Source organism: Polypterus senegalus, chromosome 4 (genome assembly GCF_016835505.1).
Source record: "Polypterus senegalus isolate Bchr_013 chromosome 4, ASM1683550v1, whole genome shotgun sequence".
Classification (NCBI taxonomy): Eukaryota; Metazoa; Chordata; class Cladistia; order Polypteriformes; family Polypteridae; genus Polypterus; species Polypterus senegalus.
This window is the reverse complement of record NC_053157.1, coordinates 42,855,975-42,882,398: the sequence shown is the minus strand read 5'-3', so window position 1 is coordinate 42,882,398 and position 26,424 is coordinate 42,855,975. Positions and strand designations below refer to the sequence as shown.

Genomic DNA, 26,424 nt, shown 5'->3' with positions numbered 1-26,424 from the left:
TAAGTTAACAAAAGTTTCCAGTTCCAAACTATAGGCAGAAAGACATTTTGCTATTACTAAGACAGCGAAAAATCAAATATTTCTGCTGATTCTAATTCTTGTAGATCTGCCTATGCTTGTAGGTAGTGTAGATAACAGATGGAACACTTTAATTTCAGCCAACATTAATAGAACACAAAAATATTTCCCTTCTTACCTTAATCCATGATACAAATATACCTGGATAATGCAGGGTACTTTGACTAGTGCATAAAGTAAAAAATTGTGTGTACATGCACATATTTAATCTGCTGCACATTGACCTGAAACTACCATTATGTATTCAGTACATACAAGATTATGTATACTTTATTTTGGAAACAGATGTTTTAAATTATAAAATGCATTTGCATTGGTTGAACTGCTAAAAAATGGTTTAAGCAGAAGTCTAAACTATTACTGGAGGTTGGTTGAATATCACTCTGTAATGCAAGTGCAACAGATATATATATCAGATAACAATGTAAATTATTAGACTTTATTTATGTTTGACATGGTAAAAAGCTTGCAAAAGTTTTCCTGATTTTAGGATCATGTCATTTTGCAACTATTATCAAAAATATAGTTGACTTCAATTGTATTCATGTCTAGCTATTATTGTTTTAAGTAACAGAAAAAACATTATTCAGAGATGCATGATAATCTGAAGATTTTAGAACTCCAGAAAAATACAGTAATCCCTCGCTATATCGCGCTTTGACTTTCGCGGCTTCACTCTATCGCGGATTTTATATGTAAGCATAACTAAATATATAACGCGGATTTTTCACTGCTTTGTGGGTTCTGCGGACAATGTGTCTTTTTACTTCCTGTACATGCTTCCTCAGTTGGTTTGCCCAGTTGATTTCATACAAGGGATGTTATTGGCGGATGACTGAGAAGCTAACCAATCAGAGCACGCAGTTAAGTTCTCCTGACTGAGAAGCTAACCAATCAGAGCACGCAGTTAAGTTCCTGTGTGCTGAATGCAGTGTTAACCAGGAAGTCTCGTCTTGCTCATTCAGCATCAACGTGTTTCGCTGTGTAAAGAGTTAACTTTTGTGCTCTTTTGTGTTTATCTTTGTGCATAGTCAAGCCCTTCATCATGGCTCCAAAATGATCTGCTACTGCTTCAGGGGCCGTGCCCAAGCGCCAACGGAAGATGTTAACGATTGCCGAAAAAGTAAATGTTTTGCATTTGTTGAAGGAAGGGAAATACTACACCATTGTAGGACGCCGTTACAGCATCAATGAGGCTACGAGTCTTTTTATTTAAAAAGTATTAAAGGAATATAAGATCTATGGCCACAGTGTCCTTTTAACCAGGGTGCAAAACGAGTTGTAAGTGGATGTAATAAGGCAAGTAGTCTGGATGGAATCTGCTTTAGGGATTTGGATTGAAGACTGCCAGAAGAACAACAACGGCAGTGCTACACAATCGCCTAAGTGGCTCCTTTAGAAGGGCTGTAACGCTCTCCTTTGTTGTGCAGTAAAATTAAACTCATTGTTATCGGACAAGTCATCGTGTCATTGTTGGTGAGTAACCATAATTAATTTTCTACTTACAGTACTTAGTACATGTACGTACGTTTAGTGTCACTGTACACACATTTACTGTACACTATTTTTCTTGCATTGTACATATTTATTGCTGGTGGCCTGTCTATCGTAATGGCTGTAACATATGTGATATCGGAGACACTTGATATCGTTAAAATAATATTTAGGTTTTACTGTATATAAACAGTGTGTTTATATACATTATTTCAATGAATCTTACCTAATATCTAAGAGAATACAAAGGGATTATGCTATATAACTCTGCGGGGAATATTTATAAACAGTGTGGGAGAATATAAATATTTAAAAATATATAAAAATAACCATAGAAACATATGGTTTCTACTTCGCGGATTTTCACGTATTGTGGGGAGGTCTGGAACGTAACCCCCGCGATCGAGGAGGGATTACTGTATTTTGTTGGCTAAAACAACCATTAATTATTTAATAAATGCTCTCAACTTTCTTGTAATAAAGTGAAGTTTTACCATCATTTTAAGTTTTTAATGATCAAAGTAGGCCAGAGATTAACCTTAGAACAGAAAAAGAGCAAAAGACAATCTACATAAATATAAACCACCACACCGGTTTGCTAAAAAATAAAATGAAGGCCTGATCTTAGATGGATGATCCTCAAACAGGCATAGCAACTATTGAACTCAGTGAAAAACATTGTGTTTTCAATATGTGAGAAAATGTAATAGCCTTGACTTTTTAAATAGGCAAAGTCAATACTTATAAACATGGGAAAAACTTACACTCTCTGTCAGCTTCCTGCATGCGTGTGTCCTCTTCCTGAAGATAAGTTTGAAGGTTTTTCAAAATCTGGATCTTTAGGTTAAGAGAGCTATTCTTGTCTGACAAAATGCCATTGTATAAATTCTTTACTTCTTGTTCAAACATCAAATTTGGGTGCTGAATAAATGAAAACCCTGAAAGAAAAAGTAATATCCATGTACATGGTATAAACATAATGTTAAAGACACAGAGTAATAGATAAATATTGCCTAAAGTAAATAAGAGCAGAATAATGAATGTGTGTCTAGCAGTGATCTTTCATAACAAAAACGAGAACTAGAACTAAAAATAGTTTTTCGTTTTACAAGAATGAGAACTGAAATTAAGGCAAACAGAGAAACTAAAACTAAATAAAAATTAGTGATATGTGAACAAACTAAAACAAAAATTGGGTAAAAACAGTAATAGCATTTTCGTTCAATCCGGTTCAGTTGCCCTGAGCGTTCAGTTAAGTTGCGCTGTTCACTATGCGTTGCTCTTGTACCTTGAGCTTACTATAGTCACATGGCGCAACTTACCTAAAGGACCGTTATTTGTTTGTTGAGCAAATTGGTTCATCGGATTGAAGTAGTAAACATGTGTGGTTGCCGATGGCGAGTTTTGCACAATTGTTTGCGTGTAGAAAGCAAGAAAGTAACGTGCGGAAATACTTTAATTATAGCAAAGATGATAAAAAAAGGAAATGTAGCTTGCAAGAAGAAGAGTCTCAGAGTTTCAGTGCAGGACCAACTGGATCAATACTTAGTGGAAGTCCAGCACAGCACTTCTCTGGCACCTTGACTGCACTTCAGTACAAGGGCGTGCTATTGGGGGAGGCATGAAAAGTTAAAAAAAAAAAAAAAAACTAATAATGATAACAGAAAATAGCTATAAATTTGTTTTCTGTATGATTCCAATAATGTTTATCTTTTTTTACTGTCAGAATTGCTGAATTCAGCTCAGACTGCGCTCTCCCTTACACACTGGGTTGATGCATGCAATTGGCGCAAGCCTGTTGCTGCCTTTGTGTGGCGCCACTATAATGTTTGCAGACACGTTAATTATACATCCTGACTTTTCACAGTCTGGCTAATATCTTTAATGAATGTATATGACATATTTAGTCTTGCTGATTGGACATAAAACCGCACTGAAAAGGCACAAGGTAAGGCAGACAGTACTGTGCCGCACTGAAATGATTTTCAATTTTATAAAAAAAAAAAATGGGATCAGACTAAAAAAAAGAAATCCAATATTTGAAGACTAAATTTTGACCTTAAATAAAATATTTGTTTGCTTTTGTTGTTATTCTTTTGTTGAACATTTTGCATTAAAATTGATTAAAGCATTAGAATTAAAATCTTTTAAAAACAATGAAATATTTCAATTAAGGTCAAAACTGAAATCCGTTTTTTGTACACCACTCTATACTTTCATCTGTATTGAATAAGTATGAATTGTGGACTTGCAATGGTAAATTAACACATGTAGGGTGAGGAGCAAATGCACTCTCTCCGCTATAAATGTAACGTTCTTTCTTAGCTAAATATGCACCTTACCTATGTGTGTCTAAATAATGCTGATGAGATATGAAACATAACCAGTATTCAATGTGCATGCTGCCAATCGAATAATGAATAAGATGTGGGTTTATATATTTGTAAATCTGATTCTGAAGGAGTCAGTGCCTCACGAACCTCACTGCACGTCACTGCTTCAATACTGGCAGCAGAAATCGTTAACATACAGTCTGCTGGTGCCCCTCATAGTGCCGAGGACCTCGTCTGTGTACCTGCATTACAGGCGCTTGTCAAACAAATATTTTCACTGTGTGGCTATCTGTGCAATGGATGTTGTTGCAGCATGAACAAATCTCTCGAAATGCGTACTTGTTTAAAGCTCAACAACAACGTGCTTGCACAGACTGGTTTCTTGGGTTAAAACATTTGATTTTGCTGACTGTACGCATTAGGCCACTTAATCTGGTTGTTCATTAATAGTCAAGCTGTGTTTAACAGCATTATGAACTGTGAGTGTATTTTGTTGACTGAAATATAACTTGCATTGAAATATGTGTAGGCCAGCATTTGTGATCGTGCAACAGAAAAAAAACTAAAATTGTACTAATATTATATAAAAAGGCCAGAACTAAATAAAATAAAAACTAAAATTTTAAACACAGAACTAAATAAAAATAAAAATTGCTGACTCCACTAAAAACTAGAACGAAATAAAAATATATATTTTATATATATAAAATAAAATAAAATGAATATCAGAACTGACATATCACTTGTGTCTAGGTTTTTCTTCAGGAATAAGATCATCACACCAGTTAAAATGATATCTAGCCCTGCGTTTTTTGTAAAGTACCTTTATTTCTGCTTGGCTGATTGTCAGATAACATGATTGAATACCATCCTTCTAATTTGAACCTTCTTTTAGAAACACAAAAAATATTTAGGCTAAGGTCACCAGAAAACAAGTTCTTACCTAATCCAATGATGGCCTTTGTCTGTACCTCCTCATCTGCATGTTTTGTAAAATACAGCAGCAATTCCAAGACTTTATCTTTAATCACCACCTAAAAAAACAATGAAGAAATACCTAGGAATATTTATGTTAGGCAGAATGCCCAGTGGGGGCTTAGCAATCTTTTGGCCTGGAAGCTCTACAGATTTTGTTATATTCTCTCTGGCTTAACTTGAGTATACTGTGTTTTTTCTGTGCACTGTCTGACTTGCCCTTATCATCAGACTGTCATTTAGAGATTTAAAAAAATCTTTATTATGGGCTCCATTTCCATTAATTATATATCTATCTTAAGTAAGTATATATTATTTATTTTTTGAGTGCTATTTATGCATTATCATTCTTATCTACTTTTATTTAACTACATCTTGTAAAGTCATTTGAATAAAAATGTGCTTCAGAAATAAATATTATTGTAAAAGCATATCGTAATTAAAGTGCATTCAAATCCATGTTTATGCATCAAAATTAAAACTGTAATTTGAAGCATGACTAATAATCTTAGGATAATCACATACCTTTTGGTTTCCTTTGAACTCTTCTTGATCAAAATCAAAGTGTCTGCACAAGGCACCAACTGTGAAGAGAGAACGTAGCAGTGTAGGCTTGTTGGCAGTGAGGACAGTGCTATTAGGATCTTCTTGGTGCTGTATTTTGAACTTTATTATTGCACCTGTACAAGATACATAAAAGAGAGAGTTTTAAAACAGTAAATTCAGCTGAATATTTTACATCAGTCTATTGCTTACTGTCTAAATTCAGTGGTTGATTATTCTGTACCAAGAATTATTGTATAATTAAGATTATGATTCAAACTGCAGAAGCAGAAAAAGGGAACATATAAAAACAAATGTTGACCAATCTGGCACAGATTAGTAAGGGTATTTATTGCTTGTTTCAGAGAGTTAGCCATAAAACTTGTAAATGATCCTCTGGGAATCCTTACCTGTCAACATTCTCAAGCTAATTTTCACTCCTTACAATGATGCAGTTTATCCAAACTATGGACAGTAGGTCACTAAACTATGTATGGTATTCGTAAAGACAATTAAATATTGCACTGTTCTCCATAATTTAATATATTAAATTAAAAACATATCTGTCCAAAAATCCATAACGAAATACAGTCATTATACCATCCCTGTATTTTTTTTGTTCTCTATATATTGATAAACTATGGCTCTCCCCTTCATTGAACATGACTGATTAAGCTGAAGGGCACCTGGTCCCTGGCAGAAGGCCTGTTTAGATTCATCTTTAATTGTCAAAATTTTCAAGAAATCTTTTAAAAAAAACACCACCACCACACAAACAGCAGCAAAATCTGCTAATCACATTACATTTCCTTTACCTATCAACAGTAGGTCACCAGGTCAGATCCTTGAGATCCTTAGACAACAAACTCCAAAAGACTGGAGTTTAGTACTAGTTTCATTTTGTTATACTACGTAGTAGCAGGGACATTCTTAGGCATATGTGAACTACACATCCTTGTAGGGCCCCCAACTTACATTTTTTTTTTTTTGGTCGCTGAACCCCTCCCCCATTCGGGGCCTGCACATTTCTGAACCGCGTAGGACTCCGAAACTGCTAAGAACGGCCCTGGTATTAGAATAACAAAATATGGTAGGAATTTGACACAGCAAAATGACAAATCACTTGTTGAAATAAGATGAGCACATGTACTATTAACATGAAATGACTTTGATCGATTAGCTTAGAAATTAGCCTCTAAAAATCATTAATAAAAGGTTGATTATCGAAGCTATATTATTCCACATTTTTTTAACAAAGAATAAAAAATTTTGCAGGGTTCCTTAAGAATTTAAAACATGACTGTTTGTCTTTCATCCATAATCAAGAAGACTTTCTATGCATTTTTGTGAAAGAGAGAACAAGGGTCGTTTTATTTCTAAAATCAAGTGATTTGAGTTCTTTTCTTGGCACTTCCTGATTTCTGATGTCAGAGGATGAATTTAAAATGGACTGGTGAAGCTAAATCATCAATTGCTTGGAACATCAAAAACTGATAAAACCAGATTCAGCTCTGTGGTCAGCATGAAAGGGGCAGGTGCCAAACTCATCTTAACAAGGCACAGATGATAATTAATGACAGAATTAAATAATTCGCTCCACCTTTACTGATCTGATTTCAGAGTCCAAGCATTGCAATTTACAACAATTAATTAAATAACCACTATGTGTTTATTGCTTTGATTATAAAGTTAGTAATTAGAAGCAGAGTAACTGGAGGCATGACAATTCTGACAGACACATTTTTGCTAGCTAACTTGTTTTGGTAGCTAGTTTGCAACAAGAATTTTGATTTTAACTCAGATTCCATTGTGGATTTCAGGAACAAGAATATAAATGATTATCAAATCACATACCTTTGCTACAAAATAAAGAAAACCGTGTCTCCTCTCATGCTCTTTCTTAATTCCCCTCTCCAATTAAAGATAAAAGATAAAAATCTTTGCCTCCCCAAAACAGGCCTCCTTATGTCTTATGCCCTCCAGATGTGACATTCAGTTTAAAAAATTATTGGAACTGCTTCAGAGATGGCATCTCCAACCCCTCTCTTTAGTGACCCAGGACTGAATATAGGTTACAAGCCGATTGCTTTACCTAATTGTCTATAATAGTTATTTGTACATCAGAAGTAACTGATAAAGATTCAGGACTCAAGTCGTTTCAATCCTTGCAGTCCAGGTTTTTCATTCCCACTCTTTTTTTCTTTCATCTCGAGCTACGGTCTTTTCAACTGTGAAATTTCTCTCACTTTCCACTCCCCATCATCCACTTTACAATTTCACAGTTTCCTTTTCCCCTAAATCCAAACCTTTAGCTTCTCCCTGTTCCTTGCTGCACAAGGCTTCCTATAAATCCCTACCACCTTCCACAGTATGGTCTTGTGATCTTTCAATGCAACACAGTGTGCTGGAATTTTGTGTTCAGGAATGTTAAAAATTCATCAAAAACTCTAATCACCAGCAAAAAAAGACAATACACCACCAATTGCCTGAGCTGACATGTCTCTAGGCAAATATTAATGGAAAACTAAAGAGCAAAACAATATGTAAATGTGGCCATCTATTTAATAAATATAATTCAAAATTAGATGAACACATATTTCTTGAATGGCTCATTTGAGCTACCACAGTTAACCTACCGTAGTATCTGTTAAAACATGCCCAGACAAACTTGTAGTTGTGTGTAACTTTATTTACTATTGCTCCAAGGCAACTCACACAATGTTGAACCACCTGAATAGAAAAAATATGGAAGTCATTATTATTTAGTCAACAATATGCAATTAAAAAGAAACTAATAAAGTAAAAAAAACTGCTGCACAAGACTTAATATAAAAGAGCATGCATAAAATGTATTGTAAAAACAGAATATACTTACTGTCATGCCATATTTAAAAATCAGCTTCATAAGATCTTCCTCAATTGTGACTAGAAAAGTCTCACTTGGATGCTCCATTAATGGTACAACCAACTCCAAGATCTTTGCAACATTGCAGATGACAAGGAAGTCACTTTGAGTCTGCCAACATGAGAAAAAAACAGATATAAAAACTTTTTTTAAGGGATTTAAATTTCCCTGTAGCAATAAAAATTTTTAAAGTCTGACAAATGGAAGATGAGGGGAAAAAGATAAAACAGCATTTTACATAGCTCAAATTAAATGTATTCAGCACTGTTTGTAACCTTTATGTGTTAAGTGGACAAAACTACTGCATTATATTTTGGAAAGTAAGTAAATATGCAAATAAATGAGAAATAATTTAAAATAAATTAATTTTTATCATGCTTCTTTTATTTAAATAAATAAAAATCACCTCTCTGTAATGCTTTACAGTGTTAAGATATAAATATTCTAAGCATACATACGTTGCACTTGGTAGTGAGGTATGGCTGCATGGTCATGGCGTGTTTCACCATTAGCTGTGCCCTGATCTTGCTGAACAGGTAAAGAGTAGTTATGCAAGCAACCAAACGGTTAGAATTCACAGCTTTATTTTCTGAATCTGTTAATAAAAATGATTTAGAGGAAAAGTTTAATACAGTATATAAATATAACTCACTATTCACAAACTACCACCAACTAAATAAAAAGTACAATTACGTGAACCACTGAAAATATATTTTATAAAGAACTAATTATACCATACAAACAGAAAAATACTTGGTTTTAATATTAAAGAAAGGGTGTGTGATCTTTGTTAAATATATACCAAAACTAAAGTTTCATTTTATTGCATTTCAATTTTAACATTCTACCAGCAACATATTCATCATTTACAATATATTTTAGTATTTTAAATCAAAGGTTAATTTAAATGATAGTACTTCTAAACAATATTTAGGACTAGTAATGCTAGTCTTAAAATGTTCAGACATGGATGTACAATGCCTAAGATTGCCTGAGAAGACAAAATGAAACACTCTGGTAACCCCTACTACAACTTGAGTACACCGAGGCGATATCTGCTAGGAACCAACTGATGGGTGTCTTGTATTCACACTTGTTCGTACAAGTGTATTTGATTTGCATTAAAAACACCCATTTTGGCAAAGGAAAATGAAATATGATCAGTACATTACTATCAAATTTTATATTAAAAAAGAATCTGCAGTTAAATGATTAATGATTAAGGATTCAAACACAATAACTAAACTATTTCCGTTTCTCTGTGCCTGACAGCAGCTACAGTATTAGTATCTTAACAGTGAACCATCTATGAAGAACAGGTGTAGTAGGGCTGTGCGATATGACCAAAATCTTAAATCCCGATATTTCATTTCATATCCCGATATCACGATATAGTACATTTTCTTTGTATTCAGTGAATAGTTTATATAATCACCACTCCTTTTTTCATTTAAATTAAAAAAAATCAAAATGAGAAGTACTCAACTTGTAATTATTTCTGTTCTTTTATTTAGAACATTTGAGCAAATGTTTGACTTAGAATGTAAACATAAAATGTTAATGTATCAAATATAAAACACTTTTCAAAAACAAATTACTAAAGGCCCAATATAAAATACTGCTATATAAAATGCCTGACATAAACAAAATGTGAACTGTAGCAGCAATAACTCTCACAACATATATTAAATATAAAAGGATCAAAGCACTAACAATTAAACTATATAAGGCCAATAAACCCTTTAAACAAAATAAATACAAGTCTAACATTAACTGTCAAAACCAAATGTAAACATTGTACTTCAAACTGTAGCAGCAATAAGGCTTACGACAAAAATATATTAAATATATAATATTAAATATAATATTTTTAGGCTACATTCTAGTAAAATGTTAATTTGCACATCGAGTGTGGCAAATCTCCGTTAATGAGTTACAGCTGATCGCCCGTCGCGTGGACTGGACGGCGCTAGCGTGTTGATGCCGTCCAGCCCCAAGCACGGGCGATCCGCGTAACTCGTTAACGGAGATTTGCCGTTAATGCAGTTGTGGCGTAAACGTAATTTTAACAAGATTAACGCTGACAGCAAATGCTGCAGGGAAAATTATGCCTTAAGCAAATTGTTTTGGTAGCAATTAATCTTCCAAGCTTTTAACATGCTCGTTTAAATAGTACCTTTACAACTGTAATATCCTACGTGGCCTGCCTCTCAGTTGTAAACTCTCTGCATGCTCGCTCACGTGCTTTTTGCGGAGGTGGTAGAAGAGGTTTGTCGTGTTGGAGTCTGTGGTAGCGATCGGTTTGCAGCATAATTTGCACAGTACCGTTTTCTGGTCCGTGTCAGACTCTTCAAATCCAAACCACCTCCATACTACAGAGGTAGCCCCTCGTTTAGGAACAAGGTCCTTCTGTGTGGAGCTACCTGGTGTTGCCTCGTCTTCATCAGCCATGCTAGTGTGTCTGCATCCACGTAGTGGCGATCAAAACAATGAAAAAAATATTGCCGTAAACGGTTTATTTTGCGACACCACGAAACAAACGATAGCGTAATGTGCAGCGATAGACGTTTTCATATTGTCATCCGATATATATCGTTATATCGAACAGCCCTAAGGTGTAGTGAGTGTCAAAACCTCACAACACCCTTTATCAGAACCTTCAGAAAAACATGTAAACTTCAACAGTGCCATGATAGGTGTGCTATCTGTGTACTTGAAAAGAAAAAAATGTCTGTACTTTCTGGTTAGCTCCCTTATGCCAAGAACTACATGTTGATGTGGGGAATGCATTGTACAATTGTTTTGAAAAAAAATTCAATAAATGTATATGTACAAAAAGAAAAACACTGCAGTGTAACCTTTCAGTCTAGAAGTATGTCTCATTGGTGATTCAAAACCCATATTAATATAAGAGTTCACTGGACCAAATGTCTTTACATAAAACATTTTCTAAATATATAACCAGCACATGCATGCTGAAAACCAAATACTGCTCAGCTGTATATACAGCCACAACTAATGCACATTTTATTTACAGCATAACACTCTGAAAATGAATGACAGCACTGCTGATATAATTTATCAATGAATCTACAGTGCATCTGGAAAGTATTCACAGAGCATCACTTTTCCCACATTTTGTTATGTTACAGCCTTATTCCAAAATGGATTAAATTCATTTTTTTCCACAGAATTCTACACACAACACCCCATAATGACAATGTGAAAAAAGTTTACTTGAGGTTTTTGCAAATTTATTAAAAATAAAAAAAATGAGAAATCACATGTACATAAGTATTCACAGCCTTTGCTCAATACTTTGTTGATGCACCTTTGGCAGCAATTACAGCCTCAAGTCTTTTTGAATATGATGCCACAAGCTTGGCACACCTATCCTTGGCCAGTTTCGCCCATTCCTCTTTGCAGCACCTCTCAAGCTCCATCAGATTGGATGGGAAGCACTGGTGCACAGCCATTTTAAGATCTCTCCAGAGATGTTCAATCGGATTCAAGTCAGGGCTCTGGCTGGGCCACTCAAGGACATTCACAGAGTTGTCCTGAAGCCACTCCTTTGATATCTTGGCTTTGTGCTTAGGGTAGTTGTCCTGCTGAAAGATGAACCGTCGCCACAGTCTGAGGTCAAGAGCGCTCTGGAGCAGATTTTCATTCAGGATGTCTCTGTACATTGCTGCAGTCATCTTTCCCTTTATCTTGACTAGTCTCCCAGTTCCTGCTGCTGAAAAACATTTCCACAGCATGATGCTCCCACCACCATGCTTCACTGTAGGGATGGTATTGGCCTGATGATGAGTGGTGCCTGGTTTCCTCCAAACGTGACGCCTGGCATTCACAACAAAGAGTTCAATCTTTGTCTCATCAGACCAGAGAATTTTGTTTCTCATGGTCTGAGAGTCCTTCAGGTGCCTTTTGGCAAACTCCAGGCGGGCTGCCATGTGTCTTTTACTAAGGAGCCGCTTCCGTCTGGCCACTCTACCATACAGGCCTGATTGGTGGATTGCTGCAGAGATGGTTGACCTTCTGGAAGGTTCTCCTCTCTCCACAGAGGACCTCTGGAGCTCTGACAGTGACCATCGGTTTATTGGTCACCTCCCTGACTAAGGCCCTTCTCCCCCGATCGCTCAGTTTAGATGGCTGGCCAGCTCTAGGAAGAGTCCTCCTGGTTTCGAACTTCTTCCACTTACGGATGATGGAGGCCACTGTGCTCATTGGGACTTCTAAAGCCGCAGGAATTTTTCTGTAACCTTCCCCAGATATGTGCCTCGATGCAATTCCTTTGACTTCATGCTTGGTTTGTGCTCTGACATGAACTGTCAACTGTGGCACCTTATATAGACAGGCGTGTGCCTTTCCAAATCATGTCCAATCAACTGAATTTACCACAGGTGGACTCCAATTAAGCTGCAGAAACATCTCAAGGATCATCAGGGAAAATAGGATGCATCTGACCTCAATTTTGAGCTTCATGGCAAAGGCTGTGAATATTCTGTACATGTGTTTTCTCAATTTTTTTATTTTTAATAAATTTGCAAAAATCTCAAGTAAACTTTTTTCACGTTGTCATTATGGGGTGTTGTGTGTAGAATTCTGAGGAAAAAAATTAATTTAATCCATTTTGGAATAAGGCTGTAACATAAGAAAACGTGGAAAAAGTGATGCGTTGTGAATACTTTCCGGATGCACTGTAAACATTGGTCTGCCCTTAATACAACAGATTTATTATTTCTTACTTTAACTGATTTCATATTTGCAAAACTAGCATACAGTTAATGTCATACATTTATATACACTTAGGGTGAATTCTTTAAAACTCACTTTATAACCCCTCCATATATTTTATACTAACAAACTATAAACTTAGCATAACTTCAATAAACTGGCCCTCTGATAGCTAAGTTGTTCTATGTGGAAAGACAGAAGGACAGGCAGACAGACATGGTGATCGCAGTAGGTGCTTTCACATTGTATGGGAACAAACCTAAGAATGGTTAAGACAATCTTGAACGTTAACAATTCAGTTTGGACAAGACTGTATTTCTATTTATAAGGGGTAGTATAATAAAAAATTTGTGATTTTTTTTTTTTTAATTTAATGAAGTTTTTGAAAGTGAAGATATTGTTACTGCCAAGTTAGTCTCACTGAAGCCTGAAGTTGACCATGAGTGAATTTTGCTTAACGCTGGGGGTTTGATGAATGATTAGACATTTCACTGACTGTCATCTTTCTGAACCAATCCAACGCCTCATGAAGGCGTTGCTCAAAGTATTGCAAAGATCAGAGGTGCTCTTGTTAATCTGGTATGACAAAGAACAAGCTTCTATTTAGAATTAACCATTTACAGCCAGAAAGTCGCCTAACAAAACCTTATTAGACAAAAAAAAAAACGAGAGAGCACATTGCATGTTTTAAAAATGAAATATTCTGATGCAAGGGAAAAACTTTCCTGTAGCACCAGATTGTACAATGGCATACAACGGCATCAATAGACAAATGGTAAACATAATAAGTTGTCACGGGTGTTGTGTGCTTTCTCTGATGCTCAGTGTTTTAATGATAGTATAATTGATGTAAGCTTGAAATAATTGACAGCTATATTCAGGAGATGCAGATTTCAGTATTCAAAACATCCAAATCCACACATCTGCCTAACACCACCAGTAGATGACGCTGCACAACATCCACATTCTGACTGCACTTCTATTTAAGTATTTAGGATTTCGTTGACTTTAACCCAACTAGATTTTTCCCCATTTGTCTACAGTCTGAGCTTTCTGATCTTATTTTGTTAAAGGCCACAGGGAGTTACTCCTCAGCAACAAACAAAGCCTGAAGGAAATGCCAATTTTCGTCAAGGTAGTCACACAAAATCAATTAAGAGTTACCAATCAAAAAAGCAAGCAAGTCAGTCAGTTCTTATTTATAACTATTGTTCTTTGATGACATGCTAAATAATGAATTACTGGAGCCATTTCAACTTAAGGTGATAAGAATCACCAGTTTTCCTGTAAAAGCAAATGCCTTAATAACTTATTAGCATACACTAATGTAATGCACTTGTGATGTCAGTGTCATCCATTTTTTTCTTGTGACAATGGTAATAATTAATAATATCAAAATTTAATAAAAGTAAAATGTCACCGAGAAAATTTGAATACTGCACAATCCTACTCAGCATTACAGAATGTGCTTTTTCCTGGAGTGTGATTCTCAATGGAACTGCTTCCTTGAAACTAATGAAATTGTGTCAGTTTAGTAATATCTGAGTCTGCAATGGTAGTTTAGTGCTAGACATCGTGCTCAAAATAGCTGTAACTGTTAAAGAATAAATTTAATATCACTATTTTGCTTTTGATAGATCAGAATATATTAAAATAATGCACAAGTACACATGTATTTTATAAATCTTGAGTTGGTGCATTTTATCCATGGTACAGAGAAGCTTGCAAATCTCATTTAACACTTATTTTTAAAAATAAAAATTAAAGGTTACTGATAAAAAAGCAATGTTTGCCTTTTCAGATATTATCAGGCTTACATACCTGCTAAAGATTCTTCATATTTAAGGATATGCTCTACCAGATTGTCAACAAGCTGTACACATGCTTTTTTGGCTGGTTTATATGAGGAATCCTCTTCTGACTTCAAAAGCTACAAACAAAAAACATCCCTGAAGTATTTAATCACAGAATAAATTTAAATTTGAGTGAAAGAAATAGGGTCCACAATAATTATAAATTTCTTGAAAGACATCAACAGATCAAATTTTAAAATTTCACCTTTTAAAAACTTGAGAAAAGGACACTTGCATACGACTTGGAAATGTTTTGACTAACTAGTAAGTGATGATATATTATAATTACATCCACTCAACACATGATAATAGCTATGAAAGATGCACAACAGAAGACACATGTACAAACCGGATTCCAAAAAAGTTGGGACACTAAACAAATTGTGAATAAAAACTGAATGCCCAATGATGTGGAGATGGCAAATGTCAATATTTTATTTGTAATAGAACGTAGATGACAGATCAAACGTTTAATCCGAGTAAATGTATCATTTTAAAGGAAAAATATGTTGATTCAAAATTTCACGGTGTCAACAAATCCCAAAAAAGTTGGGACAAGTAGCAATTAGAGGCTGGAAAAAGTAAATTTGAGCATAACAAAGAGCTGGAAGACCAATAAACACTAATTAGGTCAATTGGCAACATGATTGGGTATAAAAAGAGCTTCTGTGAGCTTGAGTGTCTCTCAGAAGCCAAGATGGGTAGAGGATCACCAATTCCCACAATGTTGCGCAGAAAGATAGTGGAGCAATATCAGAAAGGTGTTACCCAGCGAAAAATTGCAAAGACTTTGCATCTATCATCATCAACTGTGCATAACATCATCCGAAGATTCAGAGAATCTGGAACAATCTCTGTGCGTAAGGGTCAAGGCCGTAAAACCATACTGGATGCCCGTGATCTCCGGGCCCTTAAACGACACTGCACCACAAACAGGAATGCTACTGTAAAGGAAATCACAGAATGGGCTCAGGAATACTTCCAGAAACCATTGTCAGTGAACACAATCCACCGTGCCATCCGCCGTTGCCAGCTGAAACTCTACAGTGCAAAGAAGAAGCCATTTCTAAGCAAGATCCACAAGCTCAGGCGTTGTCACTGGGCCAGGGATCATTTAAAATGGAGTGTGGCAAAATGGAAGACTGTTCTGTGGTCAGGCGAGTCACGATTCAAAGTTCTTTTGGAAATCTGGGACGCCATGTCATCCGGACCAAAGAGGACAAGGACAACCCAAGTTGTTATCAACGCTCAGTTCAGAAGCCTGCATCTCTGATGGTATGGGGTTGCATGAGTGCGTGTGGCATGGGCAGCTTGCATGTCTGGAAAGGCACCATCAATGCAGAAAAATATATTCAGGTTCTAGAACAACATATGCTCCCATCCAGACGTCATCTCTTTCAGGGAAGACCCTGCATTTTTCAACAAGATAATGCCAGACCACATTCTGCATCAATCACAACATCATGGCTGCATAGGAGAAGGATCCGGGTACTGAAATGGCCAGTCTGCAGTCCAGATCTTTCACCTATAGAGAACATTTGGCATCATAAAGAGGAAGGTGCGACAAAGAAGGCCCAAGACGATTGAACAGTTAGAGGCCTGTATTAGACAAGAATGGGAGAGCATTCCTATTTCTAAACTTGAGAAACTGGTCTCCTCGGTCCCCAGACGTCTGTTGAGTGTTGTAAGAAGAAGGGGAGATGCCACACAGTGGTGAAAATGGCCTTGTCCCAACTTTTTTGGGATTTGTTGACACACACCATGAAATTCTGAATCAACATATTTTTCCCTTAAAATGATACATTTTCTCAGTTTAAACTTTTGTTCCGTGATTTATGTTCTATTATGAATAAAATATTAGAAGTTGGCACCTCCACATCATTGCATTCAGTTTTCATTCACGATTTGTATAGTGTCCCAACTTTTTTGGAATCCGGTTGTATAACAAAATAGCCAAAAAAGCAATAAAAATAATTAGTATACTGCTGGAATACTGTTTATCAAGATTTAGCAAAAAAAAAAAAAAAATGTATGTTACAACTAATTCCATGTTGTTTAATATGGATGGTTTTGATAATAGATCATTAAAATTTGCAATAGAAAATGTACACACTGGGAAAATGTAGGTTTTTTCTTCTTTTGGGAGGGACAAGAAATGGAAGATTAATGCCCTCTGTGTAGTTTAAATTACTTTATTGTGACAAATACTTACATTCTGAAGCAATTGTTCAAACCAGTCATAACCAGTGTCCCTGCAAGCAGCAACCTAAAATAAAAAAGCTTCATTAAAACATCACTTCTATCTAAATCTCTAATGATCAGCAGCCAAAGCAAATCATATGATAAAAAGATATATATTTTCAACAAAAGTATTTAACAAAATTGTATATATTTAAAACAAATAGTATTTCTCCATATACCATTTTTAGTTCCAAACAGCTCATTAGTCATCACAAAAATCAACTCTGGATTAGGTCATAATTCCTCATTGTTATATAATTTTACTTTCATGTATTAAAATATCTAAGATTCCAAAAAGAATATTTAATGAATAAGAAATGTTTTATTCTTAAAAATACTTTACTAAAATGTTGCTTATAAAATGATTTAATGTATACAATGGTAATTAATCTGAATTAACAAACTTCAAAACTAAAACCATTAAAAGATTAATTATACATGAATCATGTTACCAGCACATAATACCGAAAACTTGTTTTAGTTCTTTAATGACTGATGTATTCCAACAATGCCCTCTTTTTTACATTCTACACAAACTTCACTGCAAAAATGTATTAGAAGACATAAAAGTGGCATTAATTAATTACCTTGATTAAATGTTTCATTAACTAATAAGAGACAACAGCACATGGTTTCTATTTAATAAAATAAACAATAAAAATTAATAGAAGTTTCAAATTACCACATCAGTAATGTTAAGTATTTTTCGTGTCATTGTCTCTTTATCATGATTAGGAGTTGGCGTAAACCAAAGCTTCTGGAATGTTTCATTCACCAGTTTCTGTAGTGAAAGAAAGAGCAAACTATAAATTTTGCAGAGAGACAGAAAGTGCTTAGAACAAATTTTACATTTAGTCTATAGACCTATATCTTTCACCGCATTGGAGAATTAAATATTCCAAAACATATTCATTTTTGTGTTATGTGAATTTAACAGTCCTACCTTAATGCCTTCCTCATCATTGACCCGGCGTATCATTTTCACACACATTTCAGTAACTTTGCTAAATGTAGGCTGTTCAAGACAGATATCACGTAAAATCTTTATTACTCTCTTTCTGACACTGATACCAGTATCCTGTAGGAAACAAAAAAAAAATACTTAAAAGCTTACATATCACTTGAATACCAAATCTTAAAATTTTACCCTAAAAGGTTATACTGTAGTTCTCAGAAAAAAAGGTAATAAGGTAGCGAAACATGTATGGAATTCTTTAATGATGATCATTCCAAAAAATGATTACCAACAACCATTAGTAACTTTCAACCAAATGAAATCAAACAAAGATAAATTTACACTTGTTACAGTAAATCCTCTAATTTAATATTTTATTTGCTCAATTAAAATGTTATCAATTTTTAACTACTTAAACTGACATACCAGTATCCTCTCAATTAGCATGTCATAATACTGCTCAGTTAGCTGTGGGCGACTTAATACAAAGCGTCCCAGTAATTCCACTGCTGCTTCTCTTACACTGGTTGAGTTATCCATTAGACGACCATGGACCCCACGCTGCATATCCAACTGTAAGCATGAAAAAATATTTATTTTTACTAGTAACGATTAGATACAAGTTTAATAAAAATCAGAATTTATTTATTTATTTATTTATTTTTTTACAAACAGTGCATATTTCAATCAGAGTAATTCTATGGAAAACAAAACAATCACAGATTAGTTAACAGATATGCTTACAAAGGTTATTGGAGATAAAAAATACACGTTAATCTGCTTTTACAAATGAACTCTAAATTCTAAATCACGACTCACTCATACAGTAAGTTTTCATAGAAAAGGATTTTTTCCTCATACAATACCACAGCTCCTCTTGAGGCACCCTGCCATATGCTTTCTCCAGGTCCACAAAGACGTAATACAACTCCTTCTGGCCTTCTCTATACTGCTCCATCAACACCCTCAGAGCAAACATCGCATCTGTGTTCTTTCTTGGCATGAAACCACACTGCTGCTCACTAACCATCACCTCACTTCTTAACCCAGCTTCCACTACTCTTTCCCCACAACTTCATGCTGTAGCTCATCAATTTTATCTCCCTGTAGTTACTACAGTCCTGCACATCCCCCTTACTCTTAAATATCGGCACCAGTACGCTTCTTCTCCAGTCCTCAGGAATCCTCTCACTTTCCAACATTCCATTAAACAATCTGGTTAAATAACTCCACTGCCATCTCTCCTAAACACCTCCATGCTTCCACAGGTATGTCATCTGGACCAATGGCTTTTCCATTCTTCATCCTCTCCATAGCTGTCCTTACTTCCTCCTTGGTAATCCACTTCCTGATTCACTGTCTCCACGTCATTCAACCTCTTCTCTCTCTCTCATTCTCTTCATTCATAAGCCTTTCAAAGTACTCTTTCCATCTGCTCAACTAACTCTCCTCGCTTGTGAGTACGTTTCTATCTTTATCCCTCTGTCAAGCCAATCGGTACAGGTCCTTTTCTTCCTCTTTAGTGTCAAACCTGTCATACAACTCATCAAATACTTTTTCTTTAGCCGTTGCCACCTCTCTGTTCACCTTGCGCCTTATCTCCTTGTACTCTTGTCTACTTTCTGCATCTCTGACTATCACACTTCTTCTTTGCCATCCTCTTCCGCTGTATACTCTCCTTATTTCCTCATTCCACCACCAGGTTTCCTTTTCCTCCTTCCTCTGTCCAGATGTCACGCCAAGCACCCTTCTTGCTGTCACCCTTACTACATCTGCTGTAGTTTCCCAACACTCTGGTAACTCTTCACTGCCACACTGTAAATGATGTACTGGAATTTGAAGGAGGCTGCCAAGTAACAGTGGGTCATGTTAGTAAAGACTGACTAAAAGAATACCATTTTGTATTCCAGTTTAAATGACAGATAAAAATACTTTTAGGAGTATTTTTGTCACAGAGTAAAATGTTCTTTACTACCTAAACCTAGAAATTTTTAAAAACTTCATCACAGAGGCATGACTGTTGGAACTTAATATGACTATCCATTTTGGGTTATCGCTGTGCTGAAGTTAAGTTTAACATCATTCAACCTGTTCTTATCCCATTAAATTTTAAAATTAACTACTGAACAGCTACTTAATACGTGTTAAACAGAACTGGTAAATGATAAACTGCACAGTTGTGCTACATTTGCTTGATTCAAATACTGTATTACTTGATTTGCTGGTGCCTGGAAATTAATTGATCACTAGATCACTTGTAGGTAATCTAAACTGATATGGAGCAGATGTGCTTAATATACTGTTCTGTGTTTTAAATCAATCTATTTTAATAAATCTATTTTTATGGAGATCTAAAAATAAATAAACAAACAAACAAATAAATAAATAAAGAGATAGCAGTAATTTGGTTGACCTTCAAAAATATTTCTTTAATACAAGTATATAATTTGATAAGATATAAATACAATGAGTGATGCAACTAAATATTATAATAAATAATGTTTCACCCAAGTTTGGTTCCTGCCATTTGCCTGTTTTGACCAGACACCAGATGGTGACAAGACTTTCCATAAAACTGATATGTATGCTGATTTCTATGAAAAATGTATTAACTCACAATAAACGGTGCTGGCCTGTAAATACCAGGAAGTTTTCTAAAAATCTGTGTGTCATTCATTTTGTCATTTATTAATGATTATTGTCAACATATATTTATACGTCTTTTAAAAATTAAAATTTTATGTACTTATAGCAATCTGTGTATATTTAATGAATTAATAAAAATGCTGTATGTTATCAATAACAGTGTTTCTTGAAAACAAGCTCATAGCCATCTTAAGTACTACTGTTTGGATATAATACAAATATTAGTAAAATTACCAGATTATTGCTTACTCAAATGTAAACATACCCTTGCCAGTATACTTGGATCCACAGCTACAACTTCAGACAAACATTTCATGGCTTTAGTTCGAACAGCAATAGCATTCTCTCCAAGGACGCGGAGAATCTAGAATACAATTATAGTTTTGAACACATCATTTATTTTAGTTGAAAGCAAACTTTAAAAGCATTACTAAGAATCATATTTCTATTAAATTAAATAATTAAAATCAGTCTCACCTGTGTTAAATAAATATCAAAGCTCTGTGCAAACGGCCTCATGGAGGCCAAATATCGGACAATCAAACATGAATCCTCATAATCCACTGTATCAGAATTCATTCTAGAAAAACAAAAATGAGTAATGCTTTCTAACAGTCAAGAGGAAAGAAAAAAATTTCTGCTCAGCTAATAAAAGAAACCAATTTTTTTTAACTCAACCAAAAACTCCAAAACTGAAAAGTGGAAGAAACAAAATAAATATAGGCAGTGATAACCTGGTTAGAATGTACGAGTGTACATTCAAATATGAATAGAATAAAAAGTGAAATTTAAAAAAAATGTTAACTCTAAAATATGAAAAAATTCCTAATTCTGAACTGATCCTGGAGGGAACCCACCTATATAAACATAGAAAATACAACAGGAGCAGCTGAAAGATGAGGAAGATCATAGATTGGAATAACTCCCTAAATTTCACATTTGTGAACGCAAAGAATGCTATTACAATACAATTTATTTTTTGTATAGCCCAAAATCACACAAGTGTCGCAATGGGCTTTAACAGGCCCTGGCTCTTGACAGCCCCCCAGCCTTGACTCTCTAAGACGACAAGAAAAAACTCCCAAAAAAAACCCTCGTAGGGAAAAAACGGAAGAAACCTTGGGAAAGGCAGTTCAAAAAGAGACCCCTTTCCAGGTAGGCTGGGCATGCAGTGGGTGTCTAAAAGAAGGGGGTCAGTACAATACAGTACAATACACAGAACAGTAACCACAATGATTGAAAAAAGAAATTCATTATGAATTAAAGAATAAAGGGAAAGAAGAAAATGAATCATAAAGGTTACAATTCATCAGGTTTTATACTAAAAGAAATCAGACAAGATTGCCTACTGCCCTGTTGCACTCCTATTTTCCTTCAAATACAGAGAAGTCTACAGGTCCTCCCTTATAATTGCTAGAGCTGCCAAGATGGGTGAGTTTCTAATATTTATACTCCTGATGAAAGAGCTCATTTATAATAATGCAGAGATGAACCTGACATGATCAAAAGAAAAAAAATGAGGAGACATACAGTACTTTGAACTTTGCGACTCATGTTGTCTATTGTGCAGAGGGAGGGGCAGCATGAATTTTGAAAAACTGAAAAACTGTTTATGAGAAGAAAGAAAAAAAAAAATGCCACTAACTGTATAGTGAACATATATTTACTAATCTTAGATTTAGCAAATGAACTGAGGTAGTACTTTTATTTAGTAAAGGGAGGGAAAAAAAACAAGATAGAAATAACTACAGAATAATCTTACTTTAATGTGCTAAACTGTGATGGCGTAGCTTTTATGATTGAGCGAAGGAATTTCTTCCGAGCTTCTGCCTTCTGCATTATCTCTCCTGTTGTTTGTACTTCTTTTGCATGATGAGCGCCCTCTGAAGAATCCTCATCTTTTTGATTCTGTGACCGCATTGCCTTCTCTGTTTCAGTTGTAGTGTCCCGGAACCATTGTGCAATGTAAAATTTCTTTGCAAACTATGGCGGGGAGGGAAAAGGTTTAAAAGTAGGTGAAGGTGTCTGTGCAAGGTCAAATAAACAATTCTTTGCTGAGATAGAGTGTCATTCAGATGGCTAAAAAAATGACATTATATCAAACATATCTAAAGAAAATGTAAAACACAAGGAAACAGAGAAAACATACGACTAATGAAGCATCAGTGTCTGCATTCTCATCCAGGTAATCTAGTAATGCCTTCTGCAACTGTTGTATTTCATCGTTTCCAGGTGACTGTATTATAAATAAAAAAAGGGAACAAATAACATTTAATGAAAATGGCTTTGCAATTACCAAAACTTAAAAGTAATTATCTATAACAACAGATTTACCAGAGTGTGTTTGAAACATGCATTATCTCAATGAAAACTGTTCTGTATAGGCACTTAACAACACGAAAATCAAACACACACACACACACCCAAAAAACCATTTATCAGCCTTGACAGAAACAAAAAAAATGCTTTGTACAATTACCTGTTTAAGTATTCGGTCAATTGATGACTGATCCATTTTGCTTGAAACTGCATCCTTCCTCAGTCTTGCTGCAACAGTTCCAAGATAATCCAGTGATGCAACTCTCAGAGCCATCTCTGTTTGTTTATTACTAAACTGATGCACCTGATAACAAAGAGCAATAGTTTTGATCCAATTGGCTGGGCAAAATTATAATTTTAAAAACACATTCACACTGCCATGAAAATAAACTTTGAAAAAGCAATTGGGTGGGTAAAAGCAAGTCTTGTAAATGTATGTTTTAGTCTGTTTCTTTATGATTTATTGATGAACAGATTAAACTATTTATGGTACATACCAGAAGCCTTCCAAGCAGACTTAACAACAACTCAGCAGCTGGCCATTCAGGTTTGTTAACAGTAGATAAAAGATCTTGGACAAAATTCTCAAAGAGAGGTCTGTAATCCTCTTCCCCCTGCTTGCTTCCACACCTTAGGTCAACAAAAAGTTCATTTAGGACTACACCATTTTTATACACCTTTTTAAGTACAACAGTGAAGATGTATTATACAAGTCCAGACATATAGCCACCGTACCAATAAATCTTAATCCCATTTATTACTTTTTCTGTTCCCACCACTTACATCAGTATTGTAACGTAATGCTTAATTTTAATGAAACAAAAAGAAAATCTCATTATTTCTGATAGTCTAAAATTTTAAATTGCTAGGAATCATACAACTATCAGTGAATTGATAAAAAAAATTATACAAATACTTCCAGTATTTTATTTATGCACACAAAAAAAATAAAATTGTATTTAGTCTACTCCCCCATAAAGCAACAATTATATTTTCTAATATATGAAAAAGTAAACATTTTGTACTCACTTTTTTAGAAAGACTGATAGGAAGTTTTGTGCTGTTCTCATTGCAGTTTCATAGGAGTTTATAATCAACACATCTTGATCTACCTGCAGAAATAATAAAATATCCACATATAAAAACAATGTGCTTTACTCAAGTATAACTTAGTTAAAATTTTATTATGATCATGCTTTATTTCCCCCAATTAATGTCTTGAAAGTTACAACAGCAGAAAAAGTAAAAGAAAAAAGACATCTGATGCTTTGATATTGTAACAATTTAGAAATAAGGGATAGATACACATTTCACTACTTCTTCTCATATCATATACACTCTTAACCAGAAATTAAGTTACATGTTGGGAAATTGCATTTTGTTTGTTGTTGATGCTGAATGCACGGTGACACAAAGGTACGTGGGGGGAACAGCACCGACACATTCACATCAGCAAAAGAGTGCAGTGACAAATAATTGGAGGAAAATGCATGCAATTAAGAAAAAGTCGCTCTGCTAATTTATAGTACCATGAAAAACTTCACATTATATGATTTGTTTTGCAAGTTTTGTTATGGCACTACACTTTCACTCTTACACATGCCATCACAATTTGACCACTGCCTACTTTATTAAATCAAGAATGTAGGATAACAGGGTCATAATGCAGTAATAGGTTTGCCCAAGCTGTAATAAACCCTTGTGCTTTTGAGAAAAAAATGGTATTTTTTATTTCTTTGTTAATATTACATACTTGGAATGTCACAGTTATAAGCTCAGTGTGCAGGTTTTTAATTTATAAAGTTATTTTAACACTCTATAGCTTTATTTTATATATAACTTCACTCTTTTGACTTTTACTACCTTAATTAAAAATGTAAACAAAAGAGTGTGATTTAATATGGTAAAGAAAACAAAACAAAAGTGATTTAAGACACAAAAGCCAAAAACTCTTTTTATATAAAGATTAACAGGAATTGTACTGTTCAAAACGGTCCAGAAACACATTTATTTTATTACATTTGGAAAGAGTTAAATGGATCAATAGGTTGTGAACTTACTTTATTTGGTAAAGAAGTTCTGTTAAAGAACTTTTGTTGCCCTTTGTACTCAAAATAAAAATCAAGCACGTGCAAAGTTTTTGAACCACTCATTAATTAAAATGAACTAAAAAAAAACAGTTTAGTAATATAGTACAAAAAATAAATAATAGTTCAGTCTTTTACATCTGATCTTTAATTGAGTTTGTGAAAAATGCAATCTTTTGTGATTATTTCTTACTTAAAAGATTTATATGTTACTAGTCAAAAGTTTTAGAACACCTTAGTTTTTATGAAATGCACACAGTTTAATGTCTTAATGTTTCATGAACTCAAGACACAACAAATAAGCAAAGGCAAATAAAAAATAAGTCAAGGAATCTTTAAGTGTACAAGATTTTATTCAATTTTTTGATTCATCAGAGTAGCCACGTTTTGCTGATGTAACAGTCAAGCTCTGGTGACCCTTTTGATTCAGAATTCTAGTCACTCTGTGCAAATCACCAACTCTGCCTCTAGCAAAAGGACACCGGAACACTACACTTCTTCCTCCATGTTTGACTGTTGGTGTCACACACTAAGGAACCTTCCTTACACCAAATCAACACTGTACAAACACATTGCATGATGAACTAAAGATTTCAAATTTTGATTCTCGGTCCATAAGACTTTCTTCCAGACTGCAGTAGTATATAGCCAATATTTTATGGCCTTTAAGGAATGGCTCTCTTACTGCCACTCGCCATGTCTAACGTACATCACACAGTCTCCTCTTCACAGTAGAATCTAAGACTTGTATTTTTCAACCGCTATTAAGAAGTGCATGAAGCTGTTGTGCCGTTAGGCACCTATCATATAAGCTGGTGATCCTCAGAAACTTGATTTCTGATAGGTTTATGACTTTTGGTCTGCCAGATCTCTTCCTATCTGAGTTTCTACTAGTTTCCAATTGCTTTTGGATTGTATAGGACATGGTACTCACTAACATTTTGACTTGCAGTATCACTAAATGAAAGACCTACACTTCTAAGAATAATAATGCTTGTCTCAATTCATTTAACTGCTGTTTTTTTGCCATTATCACTAGAACTTACAACTTTCTAGAGTGTAACATTGTCCAAGTAGTAATTCAGATGATGCAGTAACACAGTCTGTTCCAACTCTACTTTAAGAAAGACAAGGGGTTTTTAAATAATCAACAGAACATGGGACAGCTGTGCACATTGTTTGTTTCAATTTACAAGGCTTCATTTACTGTAATTTCTGCAGAACATCGGTTGGTTATAACCGATTAGGTGTTCCCAGC

At 34.8% G+C, this 26,424-nt stretch overlaps 1 protein-coding gene across 7 annotated transcripts in view; it reads right to left on the bottom strand.

The window, feature by feature from the left end:
• The window catches only part of nipblb (NIPBL cohesin loading factor b), a 137,745-nt gene that overhangs the window by 15,604 nt on the left and 95,717 nt on the right, over positions 1 to 26,424 (bottom strand). For all 7 annotated transcript variants that reach the window (XM_039750538.1, XM_039750540.1, XM_039750542.1 and 4 more), the window contains 18 exons: positions 24,109 to 24,191; positions 23,577 to 23,709; positions 23,240 to 23,383; positions 22,910 to 22,996; positions 22,523 to 22,743; positions 21,238 to 21,340; positions 21,026 to 21,124; positions 18,541 to 18,687; positions 18,103 to 18,237; positions 17,842 to 17,940; positions 17,131 to 17,184; positions 14,887 to 14,995; positions 8,787 to 8,923; positions 8,299 to 8,439; positions 8,060 to 8,153; positions 5,406 to 5,560; positions 4,849 to 4,939; positions 2,337 to 2,510 (listed from right to left, as the gene is read on the bottom strand). In XM_039750538.1, coding sequence (XP_039606472.1) covers positions 2,337 to 2,510; positions 4,849 to 4,939; positions 5,406 to 5,560; positions 8,060 to 8,153; positions 8,299 to 8,439; positions 8,787 to 8,923; positions 14,887 to 14,995; positions 17,131 to 17,184; positions 17,842 to 17,940; positions 18,103 to 18,237; positions 18,541 to 18,687; positions 21,026 to 21,124; positions 21,238 to 21,340; positions 22,523 to 22,743; positions 22,910 to 22,996; positions 23,240 to 23,383; positions 23,577 to 23,709; positions 24,109 to 24,191 — 2,206 coding nt within the window. The remainder of the gene's footprint in view (positions 1 to 2,336; positions 2,511 to 4,848; positions 4,940 to 5,405; positions 5,561 to 8,059; positions 8,154 to 8,298; positions 8,440 to 8,786; positions 8,924 to 14,886; positions 14,996 to 17,130; positions 17,185 to 17,841; positions 17,941 to 18,102; positions 18,238 to 18,540; positions 18,688 to 21,025; positions 21,125 to 21,237; positions 21,341 to 22,522; positions 22,744 to 22,909; positions 22,997 to 23,239; positions 23,384 to 23,576; positions 23,710 to 24,108; positions 24,192 to 26,424) is intronic.